Raw genomic sequence first — 23,649 nt, 5'->3', positions numbered from 1 at the left:
GAATTAGCTCCCAACAGGTGGAGCTGAGAGAGACATGTCCTGCCAGTGTGAATCACTCACATTCTTCATCTGCTCTTGTTCTTTTTCCATTAATTAATGGATTTAATTGTACTTTTTTTGATGTTACTGCATTAGTACTATCACTAGTACCTGATATTTTCTTGGCGTGTAAATGTTATCATGAATTGCTTCTTGTTGCCATGGTAGTCCAAAAAATGGACCCATTGGGGAGGAAGCAGGGGTCATGAGCTGCAGTCCCGCCATGCTGAGGGATTGCAAAGCAGGGCTTTTCATTCATTCATCCAGTGTTTCTTTCATTGCATTTTTGTTCCAGCACAGCCTACTATGAGAAGAAAATGAAACTGTATTAGATATACTTACAATCTCAAGCAGTAAGAAAAAATTTTCATCAAGAAAAGGACATTACTTGATTTTACTTACAGAAGTGTTTCTTCTCATACTATTTTCAGCAGAAAATGTTAATTTTGAATTTACAGGCACTTCTCCACCTGAAGATGTGTGCTTTTTAAAGTACCCCAGAAATTCCAAAGGAGCTCTACTCTACAGGACAATGCTCATTCCAAGCATTTGGATTTACACACATACATTTTAATATGAAGTTCCATTTATGGTCTGATAGAATCTCATTTTAAATTTAAGCTTTAAAAAGTAAAGCTGTCTTAGCTTTATTTCAGGAAAGAAAAACACTGAATTTTACAGCACAGGCACAAGGATCAGTTTTTCCATTTTTCTTTCCAACCAAAAAAGTCTAACAAATTAAAGCTTTAAATATATGCAAACAGGAATTTTATTCTAATTGCTAGGAAAAGAACAGAAACTACACAAGAGTGTCAGTATTTTCAAATTATCAGATTCTGATATGATTATCTTTTTAAGAACTGGCAGAAGCATTATAGATAATTGCTGATGACTCGGGCAAGAACTAATAGAGAATGGAATCTTTACCAGGTTAATCACCAACTTCCATAAAGACACTTGCATTCATAAACAAACAAAGCATTCAGAACTTCATGGCAACTGAACACTGCAGAACACTTTCTTACTGAGGCTATGAAGCCCTCATCCAGCGTGTGTGTGTGTGTTAAAACATTTGCTATTTGTCAGGAATGATCAAGGTTACAACAAATGAAACCAAACAAAAAATCACCAACTAAAACAAACAAACAAACCCCACAACATAAAAACCTTTAGTCTGGGAAAGTGATTATGGCCTGATGATATAGAAAAATATTGCTGAAATATACAGAAACATATGATGTGAAATTTAAGAAATTCTGAATACTCCCTAATTAAATTGGATACATACCCTATTAAAAAACACTATCTTCAAAAATTAGTTTTCCTCAAAATTCCTACAAGCTCTATATTAATTTTAGTATCAATATGGGTTGAGAAATGCATAAAACTGATGATGCATTCATATTTAATAATTCATTTAAAAGGCATGAGGAACAGGTAATTATCATTTTATTGCATTGAAATGTTAACAATGTTAACAATTGAAACAATAGGAAAGTTGTTAAAGTTTTGCAGATGTACAGTAAAGAATAAAAATAAATAATATGCTATCTAAGAGAGAACCAGTAATGGTTATCACAAATAACTGAAGAGAGTAAAAGAAGGAAGCAGTACATTTAAATCAAAAACAGGGTACTGACTAGTTTTCCAGAGGTCTCTTCCAACCTAGTAATTATGTAATTCTGTAATTAAGAGAAGTGTTCATTTAGATTTGTTCCAACATTTTTGTTCTGTTATATGTTATTATTTTAAAATTAAATATTATAATCTGGACCACGTCTACACACTGATATTGAACTAGTATTAAATAATTATAGGAAGCTCTGAAAAAAAAGAGATTAAACCAATTATCTCACTTTCCATCTCAGGTATATACTGTAAAATAAAGACAAGGCAATACATAGAACTACATGATCGCTCCTCCTGCAGAGTCAGAAGTAATTTCACTTTACAGTAAGTGGTCAGATAAAGCTTTGTCTCAATACCTTTAAGTGGCAGGGGAAGCCCTGAAGGACAGTGTGGCTAAGATGAAATAACATTATACACACAGCTCCATTGTAAAAACGTATTTATCTTTTGTAGACAAACATTCAGTAGTAAATGCTACTTAGTGAACAAGGATAAATGTAACTTCTTGAATTTAAGGTCAGCAATAAACCTACTTCCCCCAACAAAAATGTCCCTCTTTAATACACAAAGTGTGTTGATACCACTGGAATATTGTCTGATATTTTTATTTGGGTGTTACCAAATTTGGGTGATAGTGAGAAGATTCTAGAAAGAAAAGATGTCTTAAAATTCTAAAAAAAAACTCAAAATGAATGAATGTGCATTTCCACAGGATGTAGTAAAGAACATGCCTGACATTTTATGTTTTTACAGTTGCTTTAGGATGATCTCCAAACTCACAGCCACCTTCCCATTTACTTTTCACTCCTGTAAGTTACCATTTGAGCCCAAGTATTTCAGATTACCTAGACAGATAAAATGGATCAATATTGCTTTATTTAGCTGCAAATAAAGAACAACAGTCTACACAAATCACAAAGTAAGTATTATGTCATTATTCATTTCAGTTGTAATACAAAAAAAAAGACTCCTGTAGATTCTTAAATTGCTTCTACGCATTTCAAAGAATGCATACAAGCACATGCAGATTCTAACAATGCAACTATAGCAATAGTTTTATAGCGTGTTCTAATCTGGCAAAATTAAAGATGTTTTGGTTCATTCCCTCCTTGGAACTAGCAGCTGTTCCTCCACTGGGACTCAAAAGCTTTGGGTCATAGGATACAGCTGGCAGGAAAGATATAGTCATCACAGAACAGTTTAGGTGTTGTACACCTGCATGTAGCAACCTGATCATCCTTGATATTCTGATCTACTGAGTGTTCACACATCAAATGTACTTGATGTTTATCAGTATGCGACTGATAGATTAAATCAGACACACAGCAAGGACAGTAGCATGGCACACAATCTCCAACAGACACCAGCAGAAAACATCAGAAAACTCTGGGCACTACTAACTTCAGTGAAACTTTTGTATGAACTGACAGCTTAGGTGCAGGAGGAACAGGGAAGAAGGGAGAAAAAAAAAAGCAGGGAAAGGTGTCACCCCCAACACCTCCTTCTCCAAGCTTATAGATGAAGCTCTCCTTTAATATATCCAGGTTCTCTTTTTGTATTCCAGTGTCTGGAAGCACAAATTAGTAACACAAACAAAAAAAATCCTTAGAATCATAGAATGGTTTGGGTTGAAAGAAATCTTAAAGTTTGTACAGTTCAAACCCCCTGTAGTGTTTGAAGAACACAAAGGTCTTTTGCATGACTGTAGTATTTTATTGAAACAGTCTCTACTTACACAGAGCAACTAGTGAAAAACAACCATGTTCTTTTTGTTTAAAATGAGAGCTCACTGTGGTGATAATTGCTAGAATACACCAGAGGAAAAAAATCCAAACATTTTCTATAGTAAAAGCTGAAGATGATTCCTCAATCACTCTTGTACATAAGTTCAGACACTTCAGTTATTAATAAATCACTTTAGGAGAGCAGCTCCTCCTCTTTGTTTACTGTTTCTTCTGTCCTGTGTTTCTTTTTCAAATGATAAATACAACTTTGGAACATGTAAAACAGCTATATAACATCACCAAAAGGGAATTATGGAGAGAAAACAAATCTTATTTTAAAAGGCAGCTAATAAAAAAACTATTACATGATCTAGTATTACAAATAATTCACTTCTTTTGCTGTGTACCTAATAACAATGATACCAGTTTAGCTATCCTGCTGTAAGAAGCAAGAGCATTTATGCTTACATATTGCTCCAGCTTTATCTGGAAAGGCTGTGAAACAACATATATTCTGAACTACAGCTTTGGTTTCTGTATACCAAAACACCATTGTGTGCCACTGCAATCACACCTGGGTTGAGCTTGCATGAGACACAACATATTTGAAAGAACATATAGAGCAAGGGAATTTAAGCTACATCAGCAAAAAGAAAAAAGTTATCTTCTCAAATCCATGTTTCTTTCTGCTATACTAAAGTTTCCTAGTCCTGGCCCTCATTTCTATAATTTGTACTGGAAGTATATAACATCTGACAAGATCAATGTCAACATTATTATGGGAGTAGGCCAGAATAATGCAGTAATTGTATCATTCTAGAGTCTCTATTTCAATAGCAAGGAAAAATATTAAGTTCTTTAATAAAAGAAAAGCAGAACAGGATCATCTAGAAATAAAAAGAGAAAGAACACATCTACTTGAAGAACAGATTTTAAATTGAAAACATCTGAGATGTAAGCACATATGTTCAGAATCTGTGGACAGAAAACTGAATATGAGCTAACTGAAACTAGCTAACAGTGAAGCATAACAAAAAGCCAAACTATCCTGCTCAGCCAGTGTTGGGTAATAAAGATACTTGCTTAAGATGTTCCATCTTTGTCCACTGCATTATTTTGAAATCTGATAGAACAGGAAACTAAGAAATTGCTGAAGCTGAATTTGGAGTGAGAAACACCTGAAGCAAATCATACTTCCTGTGACTCTAGTCTAGTTATGGAAGCTGGATAAGGCTCAAGCTTATTTGTTCTACTTGAATAATAGTGAAAGTTCCAGTTTCATGGCCACCAATCTTGAGAGTTTTAAGAGCAGAATTCACAACCTAGAGTTCTTATTTTAATGCACATTTATGTGAACAGATACTGAACTGTAGGGCTAAAATTAACCCCTTACTCCATTATTTAAAGAACTGCTTTTCAGAAAAATATACAATGTTGGAAATGAAGCCAACAATATGCAATAGCAATTTTTTCCAGTCTTCAATAAATCTGGAACTATGGTGTAGGTTTTTCAGTCACATGACTATATCCAATTTGAAGCCATCCCCTGGCACGCAAAAGACTCAAGGCTTACCGCACTAAGGAATACAAGCCAAACCAACCAGAGGCTTCACCTGGAATGAGACATCCTGGATCCACTCCTGCTTGGATTACAGTTTAAAACATTTATGGAATGACACTGAGGTACACAAAGACAGTAGTGTCCTGGGGATGCAACTTTCAAGTTTTTACCACCATTTGTGAGCATAGTTTGTGCTGTATTCATAAGTTAATGCAAAACTATAATCACCTCCAATTAGCAACAGAATTTTCTTACTGCCATTTGCAGTCTATTAATTTGCTTTCTCTACTGATTTGTAAATACGTACCTAATGTAATCCTTGTCATACAAATATTATTTCTGATGCTTTAGAATTTCATCTTTGTTCTGGAATGTCTAATTTATCATCTAAAAACACTCTCGGCATCAGCCAAAACAAGTTAGCCTCAAGAGGTAAAAACAATCCATTTACTCTAAAGGAAATAAACAACAATTTATAAAAAACTATGAATAGAACCTTGCTGCTTACATAATTCTCTTACATGAACACTTGAGTTGGAATGCAGTTTCTTTATAGCACTTTCTATGTTCAAGTGCGACATGAAATATTAACTTGCTGAATGATCTAACACAGAGAATTCTTACTTGGGTAAAGGAGGACCAAATAAAAAGAAAAATGTAAAATATTATAAGTATGAAATACAGAGTAGAAAATGAATGTAAATGTTAATACACAAAATGTAAAATGTCACTGAGAATGTTCCACACCAACTCGCACTGTAAGCATTCAGAGGCAAGAAATGGTTTTGCATCAATTCAGGTGAATTTGCAATATTGGTTTCTAAGCTTTCTTTTAAAAGAAGTATATATTTTAAAAGGATTTGACTTTTTCAGTGACGGCCCAGAAGAGCACACTATATCTTCCAGAAAAAGAAGACTATTTTTTTAATATTACTCTTGCAACTTTAGTTCTCTTAAGAGAATTTAAAATCCCAAATCAAATACCCTCAGTTTTATATGCCAAAAACAGAAGTCCAAAAGTCAAACATCAAACTGTCAATATTACTCAGCAAGAGGAATCGGAAATCTCTTTTATATTGTGCTCTCTTTAACACAGAACATATCTTATGAGACATTCTTTCTTTCTCATCCTTCAAAGATTTTTATCCCATACATTGCCTAACAGCAATTTTTACATTTGGTTTTACAATATTCTTAAATTTAAAAAAAAAAAAAGTATGTATTTCAGATGTGCTCCTTTCCAAGAATGGAATGAGTAGACGCTTACAAAGCTCTAATGTAAATACTCCTTTAAACACCATCTTCCCCAGTTTCCCTAACACAATCAGAAATATACCCTGTGAATATTCATTTTGACTACAAAAATCCTATTTTTTCTAGTCTTCTGATACATAACCAGTCAAACACTAGTCTTTAGTAGCCTACCAAGGCATACCAGCACAATGATAGCTGCTTTCTGTTGATTAGGAAAAGTTTTGTTACAGAGCTTATTAAAACAAAAGTTAAATTCAGGCTCTACATCTGGATGAGCTGATTCTGAAGCACTTCTTCAAGCAGTAGAACAGTTAACAGGTGAAATTCCTGGCAGACACCTCCTAAATGTCTGCTTGTAGGAGAGAAATGGAGTACAAGATGACACTTAACAGACTCAGAAAACCACTGAAGTCCTTCATGAAGTGTTCATTATGACCAAACCTGGACTTAGGGCAAAAGTCTACACTCTGTGTTGCAATCAGTCCACCTCAACCAACAGAGCCAGCAAGTCATCATTCATATAGCAGCTGAGCATACAGATAAATGCAAAAGGACTAGGCCAATATTTATCAGAATAACACACACAGGCTGCAGGGCATTTACAAGTAAAGCAATACAATGCAAAAACAAAATCGGTTTTACAGCACATTTCTAGTGACACCAGTGCATGAGGCATTCAGATTAAACATTCAGTAAGGGGTTATTTCTCCTTCAGAATACAGACATGCAGCCAGAGTCTGGAACAAACTTTCATTTTTTAAAATGATGTGTACAAGGCCAGTGCAACAATCCTAACTATGCAGTTGCTTAATCAGCACTGTAGAACTGGTGCTATGCAAACTCCTTTCACCTCCCTAACGCAGATGACAAAAGATAAAGCATGAAGTATATGGATCTAAGATGCAAGGCAAGGTGAGCACAGCGGAACTAAATACATTTCTGTCTTCCCTGTTATCAAAGCACAATTTTCTGCTATGTAGTTTTAATCAGATAGCCTCTTTCCCTATTTTTGCTGAACTCTTATTTCAAACTGAAGCATACTATTGAAACTAAGACCTTAATTTACCTGTAATTTCTTTTCCTAACCATTTACTTTGTATCTCCTATCTGGAACAACATATGAATTCAATTCTAATTCTAACCCCTTGTGCCAACCCCCTTTTTTTTTTTAAAGCTGATCATATTTCACCAACACAACCTCATTTGAATATAAGATCCACAGGAAAAGCACACACATCCTTATAAAAAACTGAACCGATTTCTATTCATAGTAAGCTTCATAAGAAGTATCAGGGCAAGAGTTTCATGATAAACATCCAAACTTCTATGAATAAAATGCAGTAGCTACTTTCATTTTTCTTTCCAAAGAAATTCAGTCAATTTCTATAAACTCACATATGGAATTTACTTTACTCTATGGCTCTGAGGCATCTTTAAATATAAAAGAGAAGAACACAGTGCAGTGATACATCAAAACCCGCTACTCTCATGCTACAAAGCAGTCTTACCGTTTTAATTTCCACAGTCTCTGTGTTTATGCTTCCTGAACTGCATTTTGACATCATGGTATCAGCTTGCAGATTAATCACATAATTTGTAATCCTTGACTCTTAAAAAGAACAAGAACAAAAACTTATGAACTATAAAAATTATTTTAAAAGGGAACTACAATAGCAAGATTAATTGTGATAATTCATCTGCTTAAAAACATTTATATGTGTTGAGCTTACAACACAACTTGCTGACAGAAACAAACTATTTAGGTTCACTCTGAACATGAATAATTTTAGTTTACTATCAGAACTTAGTTAAATGTGCACATACTTCCCCAGTTCTATTTCCAGGTTATTTTCATTAATTACTAGCTCATGTGGGAAATACATAACTAGAGTGCTTGATATAAATTGCTATGGTTTGTGTAATTGTACTGCTTTTTCCATTCACATGTATTTTCACTTTGAGTTAAGACATTGAAAAAATCAGAGTTCAAGCTTCTTTAAACTATTTCAATTAAAAACTGCAAGAAATACAGTCAACTCATGAAAAAGCAACACCTATTTCTCTCATTGCACACTAGTCTTTTAAGTAAAAGTACTGTGCGCTTAAGATGATGATTTAAAATAAATAGTAAAATAAAAGTAAAATCCAGAAGTATACAAATTCATGTTAGTGAATTTCTAGATATATTAGCAAAATACAGATATTATATATTTATACTGAACATATTAAATATACACATACATAAAACTACAACTTAAAGCAAAAATACTGTATTTCAGCAGATCTAGAGTGATCTAAAAGCTATAAAATAAAAAATTTGCACAACACACATATCTAAAAGTGTGAGTTTTGCCAGACCTAAAAAGAGATTGTGAAGTCCAATTTTTTTAAATCAATACTGAAAACTTAAACACAAAATGGCTCTTGATGAAAATTTCTCCTCCAATCAATTCCATAAAGTTAACAAAAAGGACACTCCCAAGATTAGTTCAGTATGTTCATTTTTACCTCAAACGCTGATGCTGAGCTTTCCCAGAGTCTCCAATCCTGTAATTTTGTTTCACCCTAGGTAACCTAAAAGGCAACATAAAGAGAGCATTTTACCATGAACTGCCATTAAAATCAAGTGTGCCATGTGGTAGTCTGCTTTCTTGCATTTTAATATTTAGCAAGAGCACATGGTCCTCCAAAATCTAACTATCATATGCCCCTTTTTAGCTAGGGATACAGTCAGTATCTGAAAGATCAGCCTTAAGTGCTCAGGAGATATTTGCATGTTTTGTTTTCTCTGCTAAAGTAATTGCTAGCTAAGGCCAACGAGATTGACAGCTTTTCTCCCCTGCACTCCATGCATGTTTCACCTAACACAGTAGGGAAATCCAGAAGAAAATTATTATTCAACACATTTAAGAGAGAGATCCAAAAGAATGTTTTTCCAGAAAACAAAGTAAACCGTTATTATTTTATTTTACAAGAATACAAAAGGAATGCAGCACAGAAAATCTGATGGATACTGCATTCATGCACAAAATAAACTGACAAAAAATGAATTCCCTGGGCTACATTCAAAATTTGTGTTTGCAGCATACATAAATATATTCTTTATTTTCAGCACAAAATACAGCAAATTGCTTCTAAGATAGTAAGTAGAACTTAAGATTTATTATAGCATGTTCCTGTTATGTCTACATTATTCCTTTATTCACTACCTCTAAATATGAACCAAGATATATATTCCATTGAACCAGAAAATAATCTAACAACAGAAAACTGCCACATTCACGGTAAAAATATAGAAATACACTCCACTCTCTATATAATTGCAAGAAAAGCTGAAGGGAACAATGCAGCCTTTGGATACCCCAGCAAAAAGCAAACACGAACAGAAAGAAAGGTTCAACCTTCCTCAGTAAAGCTACTGCCACATGTGTGGCTTAACAGAGCAAATTTACTTTACTGCCAAATCGCAGATGGCAAACACAAAGCACAGAGACCAGTAGGTAAGATCTGAGAACCAAAAAAAGCATATAAATCTAATTCTCCACCAGCACAACCGCTTCCCTCGGCACGGGGAAGCCAGAAGACCTCTGCTCGAATCAATGGATCGGCGGGCAGGATTTACAGTAGGCCGAATGCATGCCAACCCAAAACCAGACAGGCCACATTCCTGAGATGCAGTCAAGGTCTAGCACAGAGCAGCAGCGTCTATGCCATTAGCATCTAAACGGCGCTGCTGCACCGCCCCAGACAAAGCCGGGCGCGATCCTGCCCCGGCGGGCCGCGGGCACCTGCCCCGGCCACGGCCCCGGCCACGGCACCGCCGGGGCTGAGCATCGCCCGTGCGGCAGCCGCAGCCGGCAAGACACCTTATACCACATTAAAAGAGTTTTATTTTGCTGTATAGTTTCCGTGGATCTTGTCAAAAACAAGCGAAAAACACAAAAAGGAAAAATCAGCGGCATTTTAGAAACCTGATTTTTAGCAATATCAATGCCTTTATGAAATAGCAAGGCTCCTCCTTTTTTTAAATGTCACTTTTTCTTTTAAGAGTTCAATATTCATGTATTTTATCAACAGGTAGAAAGAAACCGTTCTAAGATAAGCAGACCACAAACAAAATGAATACTCAAAGCACTAACAATAGAAATCAGTTCCTACAAAGACATCAAGAGAAGCATCCAAGAAGTGACACAGCAGGCACTTCTGCAAATCTCCAGTGCTCTAGAAATCTGCAAGCAACCACAAGCTACTTCTGCAAATCCCAGCCAAAATCTTCAAGTAGCTTGGCTATTTGCTACTGAAACACTACTAATGCAAAAATCAAGTATCCAAATATATCAGAGAATAAAGAACATATCAACAGGTTTTATTTTTATTTTGTGGGTTTGTAATTCAGTCCTTGAAAATAATTAAATTCATATGACACCTAACTTATTATTAAAAAAGGATGGTCAGAAAAAGGAGAACTGAAATTTACAATAGAACATTTGCTGTCACACTATAAGCGACAGGTGAATCTGAAAGACTACCAAGGCTCTTGCTCTTCAACATCTTTGACAATTTGAAATTAAACAACTAGTCCCTAGAACAATTAAATTATTATTGAAACCATTAACAACTTGAAAATGAAGTTATTTTGTAGTAAGTTCTATGCAACTGGCCTCTTAAATCACATTATTTAATGAATATTTGCCTAAATTAAATTAATGAATATTTGCCTAAATAATGAATATTTAGGCAAATACAACTGAATTCCAGCATGAACCAAGTCCTGCATGATCTTTAGGGGCTAAGGTAAAACCTGCGTTTATGACTGGGAAGAAAAAGTACATCTGGGCTAGCATCCCACCTCAATAATCACAGCTGGTCACAGATGCTGAGGACAGGGGGAAGGGGTGACTACAGAACAGGACGTATCTGTTCCTTCTTTTTGTTATTCCAGCAACTTAGTATTTCAACTATTTTTCTTTGGTTTATTATCGTACAAACAATAAAGTTACATCAGAAGCAATAGTACAAACTCCTTACTGCCTCAGATAAATGTGAAAGCAAAATACTCTTTCACATCTAAGGACCTAAACCTGCATGGAAGTCAGGGAAAAAAATTACACTCAGACACCTCTCTAAATATAAAAAAATCTGAACTATACAAAAAGTCTGAAACACATTTATTAGGTTTAACAGCAGTTAGAATTAAATTATGCCACATATTTGAGGGGTTTTTACCGCATAGGAAAATTGCAGCTCGATGTGTAATTTATGGGTAACTATAATATCAGTATCACAAGTAGGGATAACTGTGAATTTATTTATCATTTGGTCATTTACTTGGGTACCAAATTATTTCCTTGTGATGATTTAGTTAATTTAAAGGTTATGTTCAAGCTTTTCAGGCACTTATGGCTTTCTACAGGAAGGCAATTAAGCAGACATTAGAGCAGGGATTTCTCTCTTCCCCAATTTGGGGGCAAGCTGTGAGGCAAGTACACTTCCAAAGCATTAATTATTCTTGCTTTGGGTAAGTAAAAGCCGCAGCTGTCCCCTGAATATAACCCCATGTGGAGACTTCAATCCCATTATTTGCATAAACATAAACCCTTTCTCTGCATGGGGCTGAAAGTCAAGCTCCTCAAAACACGGGTATTCAACACTTCACTGTTACTACTGTGCCACAACACCCAAAATTACTAAGTTCCCTACTTCACAAAAGGCTTTCTCTGAAGTCAGTAATTGTATGATGCAAGGCCAGCAGACATTTGGATTGTAAATCAAGCTCTAAAACTTCTACCAATTCTAAAATGAGAGTCCACATCCACTGCACTCAGCCATATCAATTTATGTACCACCCAAGAATCAGCGTTCAAATTTTAGCCCTAGTTTCAAAAAAAAAAAAACACCAACAAACAAAGAAAGTATTTATCATCAATGGTAAATCAAACTAGCTCTTCCTAGTGCAACCTTAAAATGTGTACTTTACGTCAGATAGCACATTATTTACACCATATTTTATGATTTGTTGTTTTTAATTTCATCCTAAAAAAGAACAACTTCTCACCAGTTACACTACCTGGCTTCACATGGCCTTTCCCTGAAGCAAACTTGTAGGCACACTACTGAAATTTTCTTTAATGTGAAGCTGGGATGAAGTCAGTATTAAATTAATAAAAATATGTAGTACAAAGAAACTTTTTTCCTCACAAATTTAGAAGACATTCAAAGCTCCTCAGCTGTCACAGAATTCACCAGAGGAGAGGAAAAAAAAACCTGCAACAACCAAAAAACATACCTGATTATTTTTTTGAAGGAAAATACGTGATTAACTTCCAAGACATTTCCATAGGCGCACTAGGTTGCTCTTTTTTGTCTTGTTTTTTGTTGTTTTGTCTTTGTTATTCTTTTGGAAAATGTAATATGTAAAAGTGAAGATGCTACCCAGGTAGAGTCAACACCCCTGGAGGTGTTCAACAAAATGTGTAGATGTGGCACTTATGGACATGATTTTGTGTGAACTGAGCAGTCTTACATTGATAGCTGGATTTTAGGGGTCTTTTCCCTAAATCATATTGAATTCTACAATCCAATGAAAATGCTCTGTGGCAAACCAAAAGTGTTGCAAGGGCTCTCACACAAGATATGAGCAGAAAAAATGTGCATCACATAAAATGATCTGACTTAATTCCAAAGTGGAGAAGATATAGTTATTTCCCCCTATGTAAATACATGTGCTTAGACTAGAACATGAGCATTCCTTCTCATTCTTTACAGTTAAATATAAGACTTCAGCAGCTCTTATTAATTAACAACTTTATCTTTTAATGCAACCTTTATTCTTCAATATTGTCAAATATTGGCATACTGTTTGGGGTTGAAAAATGGTGAGAAGCCATAAATATTACATTTCACCAGTATCATGCTTCAAGCCTCATGCAGCAATTTTGTATCACAGGTTATCTGTAGCACTGTTGACCTTCCAGAACAAATGACAATAGCGAAACTGAATCAAAAATATTCAACAATTTACTTGGTAAAAAGGTAGTGACAGAAGAGCTGAAGTCCTTATTTAAGGTAAAGTGGTAAAAAATACCTACGAGATGAGACATGTTTGCTCTGTGTACTGTCAGTCCTGAGCTATCGGAAGGAAAATCCGGAATGATTTGCACAGACTTGAGGACTTTCTCTTGTGCTAAGTAACTCTAAAAGCTTTTTATTGTCAATTAAAGCTTCTTTTTTAACAGATGTCTTCAATCAAATTCTTAGGTTTAGGAGCAAATATGGAATCCCAACTGAATTTGAAAAATAAAAATATTTAAGATCCACAAAATGCAAGGTGCACAGTTTCTGTTCCCCAATATGTGGGGTCATAGGTATCTACATATTTACTGAGAAGCTTTGTATTTCCTTTCCTTCTCTGAAAGTTTTTCATATTGTGATCAACCATGAAAGCTGGAACAAGGTCAAACATATTTCACTGCTAGCAGAGAAGGTGGTTTAACCACTTCATGAAGGTCCCTTAGCTCCAATCCTGTTGCAAGGAAGCACCACTAAAGCAGTGCAGAGATCCAAATCAGACCCATTCCTGATTCATCCATCAATCTTCCACAGTAGCAGAACAAATTCAAGACAAAAAAGAATAAATTGAGATAATATATGTATTCTTGAGAGAATTTTATGAATGTATATTGATAGTTATCTTTCCCTAATGCCAAATGTAGATTCAAGTTCACTGCAGCTTTAGTCCTATTTTCAACATTAGGTCTGCTCATAACATAGTGGTGGGTATTCTTAACTATGTGGGTTAAAAAAAAAAAAAAATCTAAGTTGTTCCTCCTCACTGAATGGTAACAAAAGATTCAAAACCTGAAATAAGCTGTTTTGCTACAACGATCATTTAAAAAAAAAAAAAAAAAAAAAGAGGTAAGGAGGCATGAAGGTGGAGGTAATTTTTAACCTTTCATTTTCCAGAATGGAGAGAGAGCTATTCCTGCATATATACAAAAGCATCCCCAGATATGCAAAAGACAGGACTGCTCCAGACATTAAAGAAGTCGTGGTTTACTGGATACAGTATTTACCGAATACTCATTTAATGATTATAGAGGTAATTTAGAAGATAAGAGAAATGAAATTATTGTTAATTCCATTTTCTATATTAATATCTAAAATTACTCATGCCTGAGAATGTTTTAAAGGCATTAAGTCCCCGTAAATGGTGCAGTTGAGGGCTTCTGACACTATGTTTGGTTCTGGAAGCAACATAACTAAGTTATTATAATATTAAATCTGTCAATTAACTCTCTGCTAAGCACAACTCAGAATTAATATATTCCTATATTTGTTTCTATTCTGGTCCCCGTTTGTATTGTTGACACAATGTTACATTAAAAAAGCACACATATGTACACGACACTAGTCCAAGTCCACAGCCATCAGGTGAAGATAGTTCCTATCTTCTGTAATACTGAAATAGACAGTCCTTTAATTCAGTCAGTTGTGAACTGCATTTTCAGAGCAAACACATACATACAAGTTTGAATAGAGACTCTTGCCTAAAACCAACACAGCAGATTTATTCAGTATTACCAGCTCCACAAATCTTGGTTATCAAAAAATAGAAAATACAAAGCAAAAGAAAGATTCCTTCCTGTTCTTATCACATTAGTTGTAGTTTGCATCCATGTTGCCAAACCATCAATTATTATGCCTGGTATCATCTAATTACCAGAAGTACAGTAGTTTGATTGCAGCAACATTAAGTAGCCAACATCAAGCAACTATGAGCAAAAACTGAGATGATTTCTTTATTCAGTAGTTCTCAATTTTCAGAAGAAAATGCAGCCAAGTTCTGTGAAGCTGACTGGCAGCTACATTGGCAGAGCCTGGACTACCCCCCCTTTCTGCTGTTGCTGCGCTCAGCTTCTACTCTGGATATATTTAAAGACCTACTAGAAGAAAACAGTAACAGCCTGGCAGGTACATTCCTGGTGACTAACAAGGAACGACCTGGAAAGGACAAAAGAATGAGATGAGCAGTAGAACACATCTCCACCATTCTGAATGGGGGAGACAAAACTCAAATTCACATACAATCTCAGACAGTTACCAGTGTATCACTCCTCCAGTCTGGGCAGCTCTGCCACACCTCAATTCTTTCACTTAATGATGAGTACTGCATTAACAGTACTTTCTTACCCTCATTTATTCTCACAGTACCCTGCAGATGACCAATTCCAGCAGGTCAGACTATGTTTCTCCAGAGGTCAATCAAACCCAGACTCTCTGAAGACATCCATGAAGCAACACAGAAGTGAAGGGCAGCTGTAATAAACACACAGGCTGGCTGGATCAAAAGAAGCACTGGGAGCATGCAAGTGACAAAGAACTCGACCAAGTTATGAGGTAATTAAAGGAAAGGTGCAAGTTTCTAGAAGCAAACCAAAAGAGACATGAATGCAATGAACCATTTGGAAAACCAGAGATATTTCAGATTTAAGAAAAAAAAACAACCAAAAACCCCCAAACCTTACTAGAAGTCTTTATATACCAAATAATTTCTTTAACAAGGAATAATCAAGCATTTTAAAGTTAATTACTCTACCATTAATACGCCAATACAGCAAGTCCCATTAAATCAGAGGCATTAATATCCTCAATTTTGATGTATATTGGTAAACAACCCAGATTTATACTAGGAAAGCTTACATCTAGGGTTATCATAAAATTACCCAATTACTTCAGAACCTACATTGTTTTTCTAGCTTTCCTTAGAAATAACTGCATCCATATAGATATCATTTAGGCTGATTCACAACACAGGCATCTGACTAATTAGAAGAATAGCATTACAGCCATCATTGCAGTAATCACACCATTATCCTTATTGTTTTACTGAATTATGTAGAACAACTTTCCCCCTGCATACTATCATGTATTTGGAAAGAATTTGTAACTCAATGAATGCAAACAAACTTTTATAATAAAAGTTGAAATTATTCAGAATAAATATTTAAATACAAGTGACTTTCAATTTCATTGACTAATCATTTGCTTTTATCAGTTAATGAGCAGCTTCTTTGAGTAGGCATATATATCTGCCTAAAGAAGCAGATAATTGATGATTTCCAGAATGACTTAAGCAGATTACATGTCTAACTTTCAATGGAGATTTCCCTCTTTTTCCTCAGCACTACTTTCTCAACCCTGAACAGGAAGTATCTCACTTCTCTTTAAGCAATGATTTTAAGAAATTACGTTTTTCATAATTTCCTAATTTGCAGTTCAAGCTACTTCAAATACAAATACTGGTGGGGAAAAAAAAAAAAAAAAAAAAACCAAAACCAAATGACCCCAAAAAAACAACATCTAGGCCTCTAAGATGTTGTAATGGCAAAGTAGTTTTGAAATAAAATTTTAAAGGTATGTGATTTTTAAGTTAAAAATTTTTAAGTTTGACTTTGTGGCACAGACAGACGTTAGAGAAACGGAGACTCATCAACGAAAAGGAAAAGCACCTTAAATCCTTGTGAACAAGCTGTCACTGAGAAGAGTGACCTTATTACTCCTCTTTTAGTAGGATTAAGCATGTGGCATGTGCAGAGGTTTTACATCCCATCATTTCATCAGATCAGTATTTCAATTCAGCTTTCTCCAATATGCTTATAAAAATCTGTAACTGGTTGCACAGTCAAATTTTTCTAAAACAATCAAAGAAGAAATACATTTCTGATGTAAACAAAGAACAGGAAATTCATTTTATCACTTTTTTTTTTTTCATTTTCACTCAGCAGCAAGACAAAACACTGTATAATAAAGGCTTCCTGGTCACACCTTACCATGCATTTAGAACAGCACAGTTACACACCCTTACACACTCTTACCCTCGCTCCCATCTACCTGCTGCCTCCACAGCTGTTTCCAAGTCATCTGTGACCACAGCTGAGTCAGACCCGAATGAAAGAAATCACACAGAATAAATAGTTTCTTAGATGTATTAGTCTTGTTAATTCACTTTACCATAAAACTTCAGAAACACTTCCCCCAATGAAGCTTAACAACAAATACCAGGACCTGGAGGGAAAAAGTGGGGGGTTTTTTTCTGGGCAAAAATGGCATCTAAAATGCATGTCAAACTACAGCCTAAGATACAGCCTATGCCCCTCAGATGCCTAACAGGAAAAAAATTTTGCTGCTCTGAGTAGCACCGCTGTGATCATGTACCCCCTAATTGGAATGCAATTTTTTTTTTTAATAATCTGAAGTTTTACAATTTTCTCTTTTTAATTAACTCTCTTGACAGTATTGAAATATTAATTGAAAATACTCCTGGCATTGGCTACTACTTCATATGAAAATTACACATACACTCACAAACAATATTCCTGAAGTATGTAACTAAACTAAAATTTGTAAACATTGTTTACCTTTTAAATCCAACAGGATACAAGCGTTTAGCCCACACTTAACTGTTCAACTCATAACACTGAAAAGCACATGGTTTACAGTTTGGACATTCTTGCTTAAAGATCTAATATATCCCTATGATATCCAACTACCACAGGTGCAAGGTATCACCATTTAGTTACATGTTTTAACAAAAACTGCAGTCAATTTTTAACATAAAATTGAATTTAGCCCATGGAGAAAAACAAAAACTACCAAAACCATAGTTTGGAAAATCCCTACAGCCTAAGCCCACCCCCAGTTCTATTCTGAAGGCAAATTTATGGGGTGGGGAGAAACATCTTATTCAAGTTGGGGAGAAAAGAAACCACAAAGTTTTCCTGACTTACAAAGGTAACCCACCTCTCTCAACTACTGTTGTTACTTTTGAACTTCCCACATAATTACAAAGCAAATTTTGCTCTGGATAGTGTGGAGTCCTAAAGCTCCTGATTTCAAGTGAGCAATTACAAATCTCTACAAGGTTCATGGTAAACAACTTAGAGAGTTTTTTGGTTTTGTTTGCAGACAATGATGGTTGGCTTCAGAGGCTCTGTTTCTTTTAAATTAGGACAATGATTTCCCCTTCCCGCACTAAAATGGAAACACTGAATTTTGAAGAGCGCTTGAAGCTATTAATTATACCCAAGATCTTGAACGTATCATTTAAAAAAAATCTCACCCCACCACTTTTATAAGAATGGAAAACTGGATAGAGGAAAATATTAATTTCTAATAAAATGTAATAACTTGAAGTTATCAAGTCATTGATTTGATCTAATTGTATTAATGTCTTGGAACATATCCTCACTACATTTGAGGCAAAAAAGAAAATAAGTCCTAGAATTTTAAGTAGTTTCTTATACGGATTCCTAACTATGGAGTCATAACTACAAATCACCACTAGGTAAAAATGAGAGGTTTTAATCTAGGCATAACTTCAGATGTGAATTTTCCAAGTCAACAGCTAGACTAAGTGTTCCATCTGGATTACTGAACTGATTGTAGTTACTTTTATTAAAAAGTTGTTCATATCTCAGAATAGTACTTGCAAAAGAAGTTTCGTTAAATCCAATTGGTTTTTAATTTAATTTTCATAGCATAATTTTCCCCTCACTTTGGTTCTTATCCTTGATTTACCACAGCTGTTTTTTATACACAAACCCACAAAACTACTGTCATAACACACTTGTTTATAACAGCAGCTATTAACAGTAAATGAGAAAGTACAAAGCCAATAAAAACCTGGTACAATTATTTCAATTAATTAGTGGGAAGTAGTAGTTTCAGATTGGTTTTCATGAGACTGTAGGTCCAATCTGATGACAACCTAATGCTCAGTGAAGGAACCCCATGGCAACTGCTCCTTCCCTTCTCTAACAGCTTTGACACTTGTCTGACTCTCTGGGAGAAAAATAGCTCAGGACAATATAACCAAGTACATAACAATATAACTTGCCTTGACCTAGTCAAGTTTTCTACTTGCTCAGCAAGCTGAATTAAGTAGTTGATATGGATCAGAGGAGTATTAGAGCTGCCATGAGGAGGAGGTTGTCATCCACTTTGACAGCCACTTCAACGCCTTCATTACAGAAAACAAGGAAATTGGATTCAACAGTTTTTTGAGTGTGCAATTTAAAATCAGACACCAGCTTCTCTTGTCTCTTGCCAACTCCTGCTGAACTGTGTTACATTAAGATCAATAAAAATTTCAAACCCAAAACTTCTTCCTGTGTAGTCCAAAATTATGTAAATGGTGCCAGAGGAAACACCTGCAGGCAGCAGACTGCAGTAAGGTTAACCAATAAAAGGTTTTAACAACTCCTAATAGCTGGCAATGTATACGTCAGTAGCATTAGTGGCACACTACTCCAAATGCCTGCCAGAAATCAGCACCTGCTTCATCATTATGCCAGTCACTACATGCCCTAAAATCATCCAGTAACTCTGTGCAGACCCTCATCGCCCGAGGTAACAACTGGTCAGCAGACAGTTTCAACGAATCATGAATTTTGTCACTAGAAACTTATCCTGTATTCAGTTTAGGCAACACACAGTCATTAGATTACCATTTTCCAGACAACTTACTATCAATCAAGGCAGGTTTAACTTCTTAACTTCAACATAACAAAACATTAAGTATGCAAGGATTACAACAGGGAAAATTGCTCATCTCCTGGAAGTTGATCATACGTCTTTCAAAGACCCAGGGAGCTCATAAATGTCTTTGGCATTCTTTCAATTATTTTTTCAATTAAATACTTGAAGACAAAAATGCATTACTTTCCTAAAACCTACTCACCTTCTCCTCCAGAGCTTCATCACCCATCATGCCTCAAACCCATTGCTTTCAAATTGCTCAGTAGGTGGTACAGCCACACTTCTGTAGTGGAAGATTTAATTAACTGAGAGCCTTTGTGACCGATTGCACAGAAAACAAACAACTTATCTATTCACTATATAAACCTATGGATATACTAGGTATACATTTCTGGAAATACCTGGATATATTTTTATTTTTTGATTTATAATCTTTGAAAGTATACAGAGTTTCTTGTTGCCCTATCACTTACAGTTTGCTATCTTTCTTTAGTGCCAGTAAAATCCTGAGGCTAATGCTGATAGAGCTTAATATTCTTTAGAAACATGCTTCTTCACAAGCTTTTTTTACAAGTTGCAAAAAATTTCTGAGGCAATCCATGAGACCTTGCTGGCAGTAACTGCAGAAATAATGAAAAAGATACAAAGATAATCCCATGGCTCTCAGTAACAAGCTTCTGTCACTTCCCCCTTAGTCTCTGCCATTCATGCTGACTGTTCATTAAACTGGTAGAAAACATTCATATTCCAATTTTCCTCTTACTTTGTTTCACACAAACAGGAAAGCATATGCAGCAAGAACAAATGACGAAAACACACACATCATCTTGGGGATTCGAATAACACAGTTATAAACAGAGGTTTAAATGTGTGCTTGTTTGGGATATTTTTGCTTTAAGAAGCAGTATACTTTTTAATGCTCATTATCCATCTCCAAGAATAATTTCATTTCTACAGTCTTGGAGGTGATTGAGATAGCACTATGTTGGACAGTTAGAACCATGAAAAATTATCTTCAGTAGCTGGGGTGAATGGAGAAGCATAGATTTTTTTCCACAAAACAAATTTCAACAGCAGTCATATCCTTTCTTAACAACTTTATGTAGCAAGTTGTCAATATAGGCATTTAACTTTAATTGAAAGATGGCAAAGGTTGTGGGTCACTAAAAAAAATTCACCAGACTTTTGCTTGTATTGTAAGCACTTTCATTTTACGTCTTTTACCAAAAACAAAAGCCTAGTAGCCATTGACCATGAAGATATAGAAAAGCACAAGTTTGTCTACTCAGAAATACACAGCTTCAGTGAGGAATTAAATATCTTAAGATTGATCCCAGACACTAATATCCTGAACAAAGAAGATATACTATCAATTAATATTATTAATTCATAAAACTGTAGTTAATAAGTCAGAGTAAATACATTTAAATGTTTTAAAGTATGTAGAATATAAACATCTGAAAAATGTCTTTTATTTATGCACTTGAAAGTTAAACTCAAAAGAAGAGGTGAAAACAAAAATACCTGAATTAACTTGCCAAAATTCAGTGAGAGAAGTTAGGTATTCTATGGTTTGAGTGCTGTCTAGAATTCAGATCACTTCTAAAAGTTTTTACTACAAACTACAAGGCAACTTCACCTTTATAAAGCTAAACCTTTTTTATTCATTTCTGCTTGAACAAAAAAATATAGAGCAGAAATATCATAAAAGGCCAGTAACAGTTCAAAGAAAGTTGTAAGAAACTTGGTCTAGATCAGAAACAAAGCAGACTTTGCAAACAAAAGAGAAACATGAATTGCAAAGGTAGCCAGCCCAGACATGCTTGCATAGCCAAATCATCTCAATGGTATCAAACAAATTAACCTGAAAAAGCAAAACGTATTTACCTCACTTCCTAAGGAAAGGAGATTTAAGACTTATGCAATCAGTAAGTGGACAGGTCTAAAGTTCAAACTCAGTTTTCAAAAATAAAATTCCTAAATTCTTATACTTAAATTTTTTTATTGCTACCCAGCTTACCAGCATTTCAGCTGAGGAAAGGCTGCTACATGGTTTGACAAATTATTAAGAATCAGAATCCAAAAGAGGAGACAGGCACCAGAAATCAGGTTTTAATAACTAACAATAAGGGGTTGGTTCAAACATACATTTGGGGTTAAGGGTTTTTTTTATGTTTGTGTGTGCATTTGCACAAATGGAAAAAATACAAGGATACTGATATTTAAAACAAACAAAAAAATCCCAAGGCCAGCTAAAACAGCCCCAAACTGACCACCTCTGTTTCCAGCAACGAATCCTTCAAGTCAGGAGCTACCCTGCTGCTTCTCAGATCTCTCACTCTCATTCAATGAGCCCAAAGAAATTAATCCTTTATGAAGAATAACAGAACATTTAAATCATGGGCAGAAACTGATCCTGCCAGCTTACATCACAGATGTACTGAGTCACTGTCATAAAGAAAAGAAAGCATAGCAAACCAAGATTTTCTACTACCATTAGCAAAGATCAAGAGAGAACTCTATTTTTTGCCTTGGTGAGAAGGAACTCACTAGTAACACTCATGCCAACCAAAACACAGATCACAGACTGACAAGTGGACTGTACTTCTAGGAAGGGCCACAACAAGCAGTACTGAAGTCTCTTGGATCCAGGGGAAAGTGGAAAATATTGCTCTTTCTTCTCTTTCCCATCAGAGAACAGCCTTTCAACACCTCCAGCTGTGCAACAATGCAAGTAAATTCCTTGACATGAGTTTCAGTCCTCCGTTTCTTGACTGCATGATTTTGAAGGTAATAAATATAATGGAAAACTGATTTAACTAATGCAGTCTGCAATACAGAGCAGAAATAACAGGGAATTCCAAATACACTGCTCAGCACGCAAACCTGAAACATTATGTTACTAGATAAGCATGCAAGAACTATCAAAACCAAGAGTTTACCTAATATAATAACATGGCATACATTAAAGTAGGCAGTACTTTGCTCTCTAGATTAAGCCTTCTAGAATGTTTTAGTAACAGTCCTAAAGCTACTATACCCCCAGTCAATACAGTTTAGACACCAAAACTTGAAATGTCAACTAAGATTGCTACTTCAGACAAAAAATTAACTTTTAATTTTTATTATATATCAAGTTTCTTCTCTTCTGGCTTATCACAATACATATGGCACTCACAAAAGGATGAAAAAACAGATGTCAGGAAGGTGCCAAGCAAAATCATGCTTTCTGATCTACTCCAACTATTCTTAGCCTTCAGGATATAGCATTCTGAAAACACATTCCAAACATTTTATAGAAGCTCCTGTTCTACACAACGCTATGATACTTTTACTTTCTTTAAAAGTAGCACTTCCTAAAAATATCTATATAAATAAAACCAAACTTCTGCTATCAGTCTGAAGAAATTACTTGAACACATGAAGGTGATGGGATACAGATGGCCAGTGGATGGTTACAGTCAGGCACCAGGACACAGGAGCCACCTTGCTGTTCTGCCAACAACACATCACATTCAGCGTACTCCCTAGTTTGTATTACCTACATGAGAGGGAAAAAGGTCAGAGAGAATTATGGAACAGAACAACCCATCTCAGAATGTTCTGAAGTTCTTCCTGCTGCCTAATAGTGATGCCTTTTCACTGGCCCTACAATCATGAGCCAGACACAGTTAGGTGATAAAAAGGGGTTACCTTTACAAGGATCCTTATGGGGCACAACATGCTGGATGAAAAGCACCGGAGATACACACATAACATAAAGCAGATAGAATTTTTTTATTTTTGGAAATTAGCATAACTTACAAGAATCCCCAATTAGAGACACAGGTGATAAGGCAATTCCTCCCCTGGTTCTACCCTTTTCTGAAAGTCCCCCTAGGATAATAACTAATCTTTGTTCATGAA

At 35.3% G+C, this 23,649-nt stretch overlaps 1 protein-coding gene across 5 annotated transcripts in view; it reads right to left on the bottom strand.

Moving 5' to 3' along the window:
* DICER1 (dicer 1, ribonuclease III) overlaps positions 1 to 23,649 on the bottom strand; it is a 66,877-nt gene that overhangs the window by 39,314 nt on the left and 3,914 nt on the right. For 4 of the 5 annotated variants that reach the window (XM_021549685.3, XM_021549683.3, XM_021549682.2 and 1 more), the window contains exons 2-4: positions 8,716 to 8,781; positions 7,716 to 7,816; positions 151 to 343 (exon numbers count right to left, since the gene is read on the bottom strand). In XM_021549685.3, coding sequence (XP_021405360.2) covers positions 151 to 294 — 144 coding nt within the window. In that variant the 5' untranslated portion in view covers positions 295 to 343; positions 7,716 to 7,816; positions 8,716 to 8,781. The remainder of the gene's footprint in view (positions 1 to 150; positions 344 to 7,715; positions 7,817 to 8,715; positions 8,782 to 23,649) is intronic. The other variant, XM_031504918.2, reaches the window with a different exon arrangement.

Source organism: Lonchura striata, chromosome 6 (genome assembly GCF_046129695.1).
Source record: "Lonchura striata isolate bLonStr1 chromosome 6, bLonStr1.mat, whole genome shotgun sequence".
Classification (NCBI taxonomy): Eukaryota; Metazoa; Chordata; class Aves; order Passeriformes; family Estrildidae; genus Lonchura; species Lonchura striata.
This window is presented reverse-complemented; position numbering and strand designations above follow the sequence as displayed.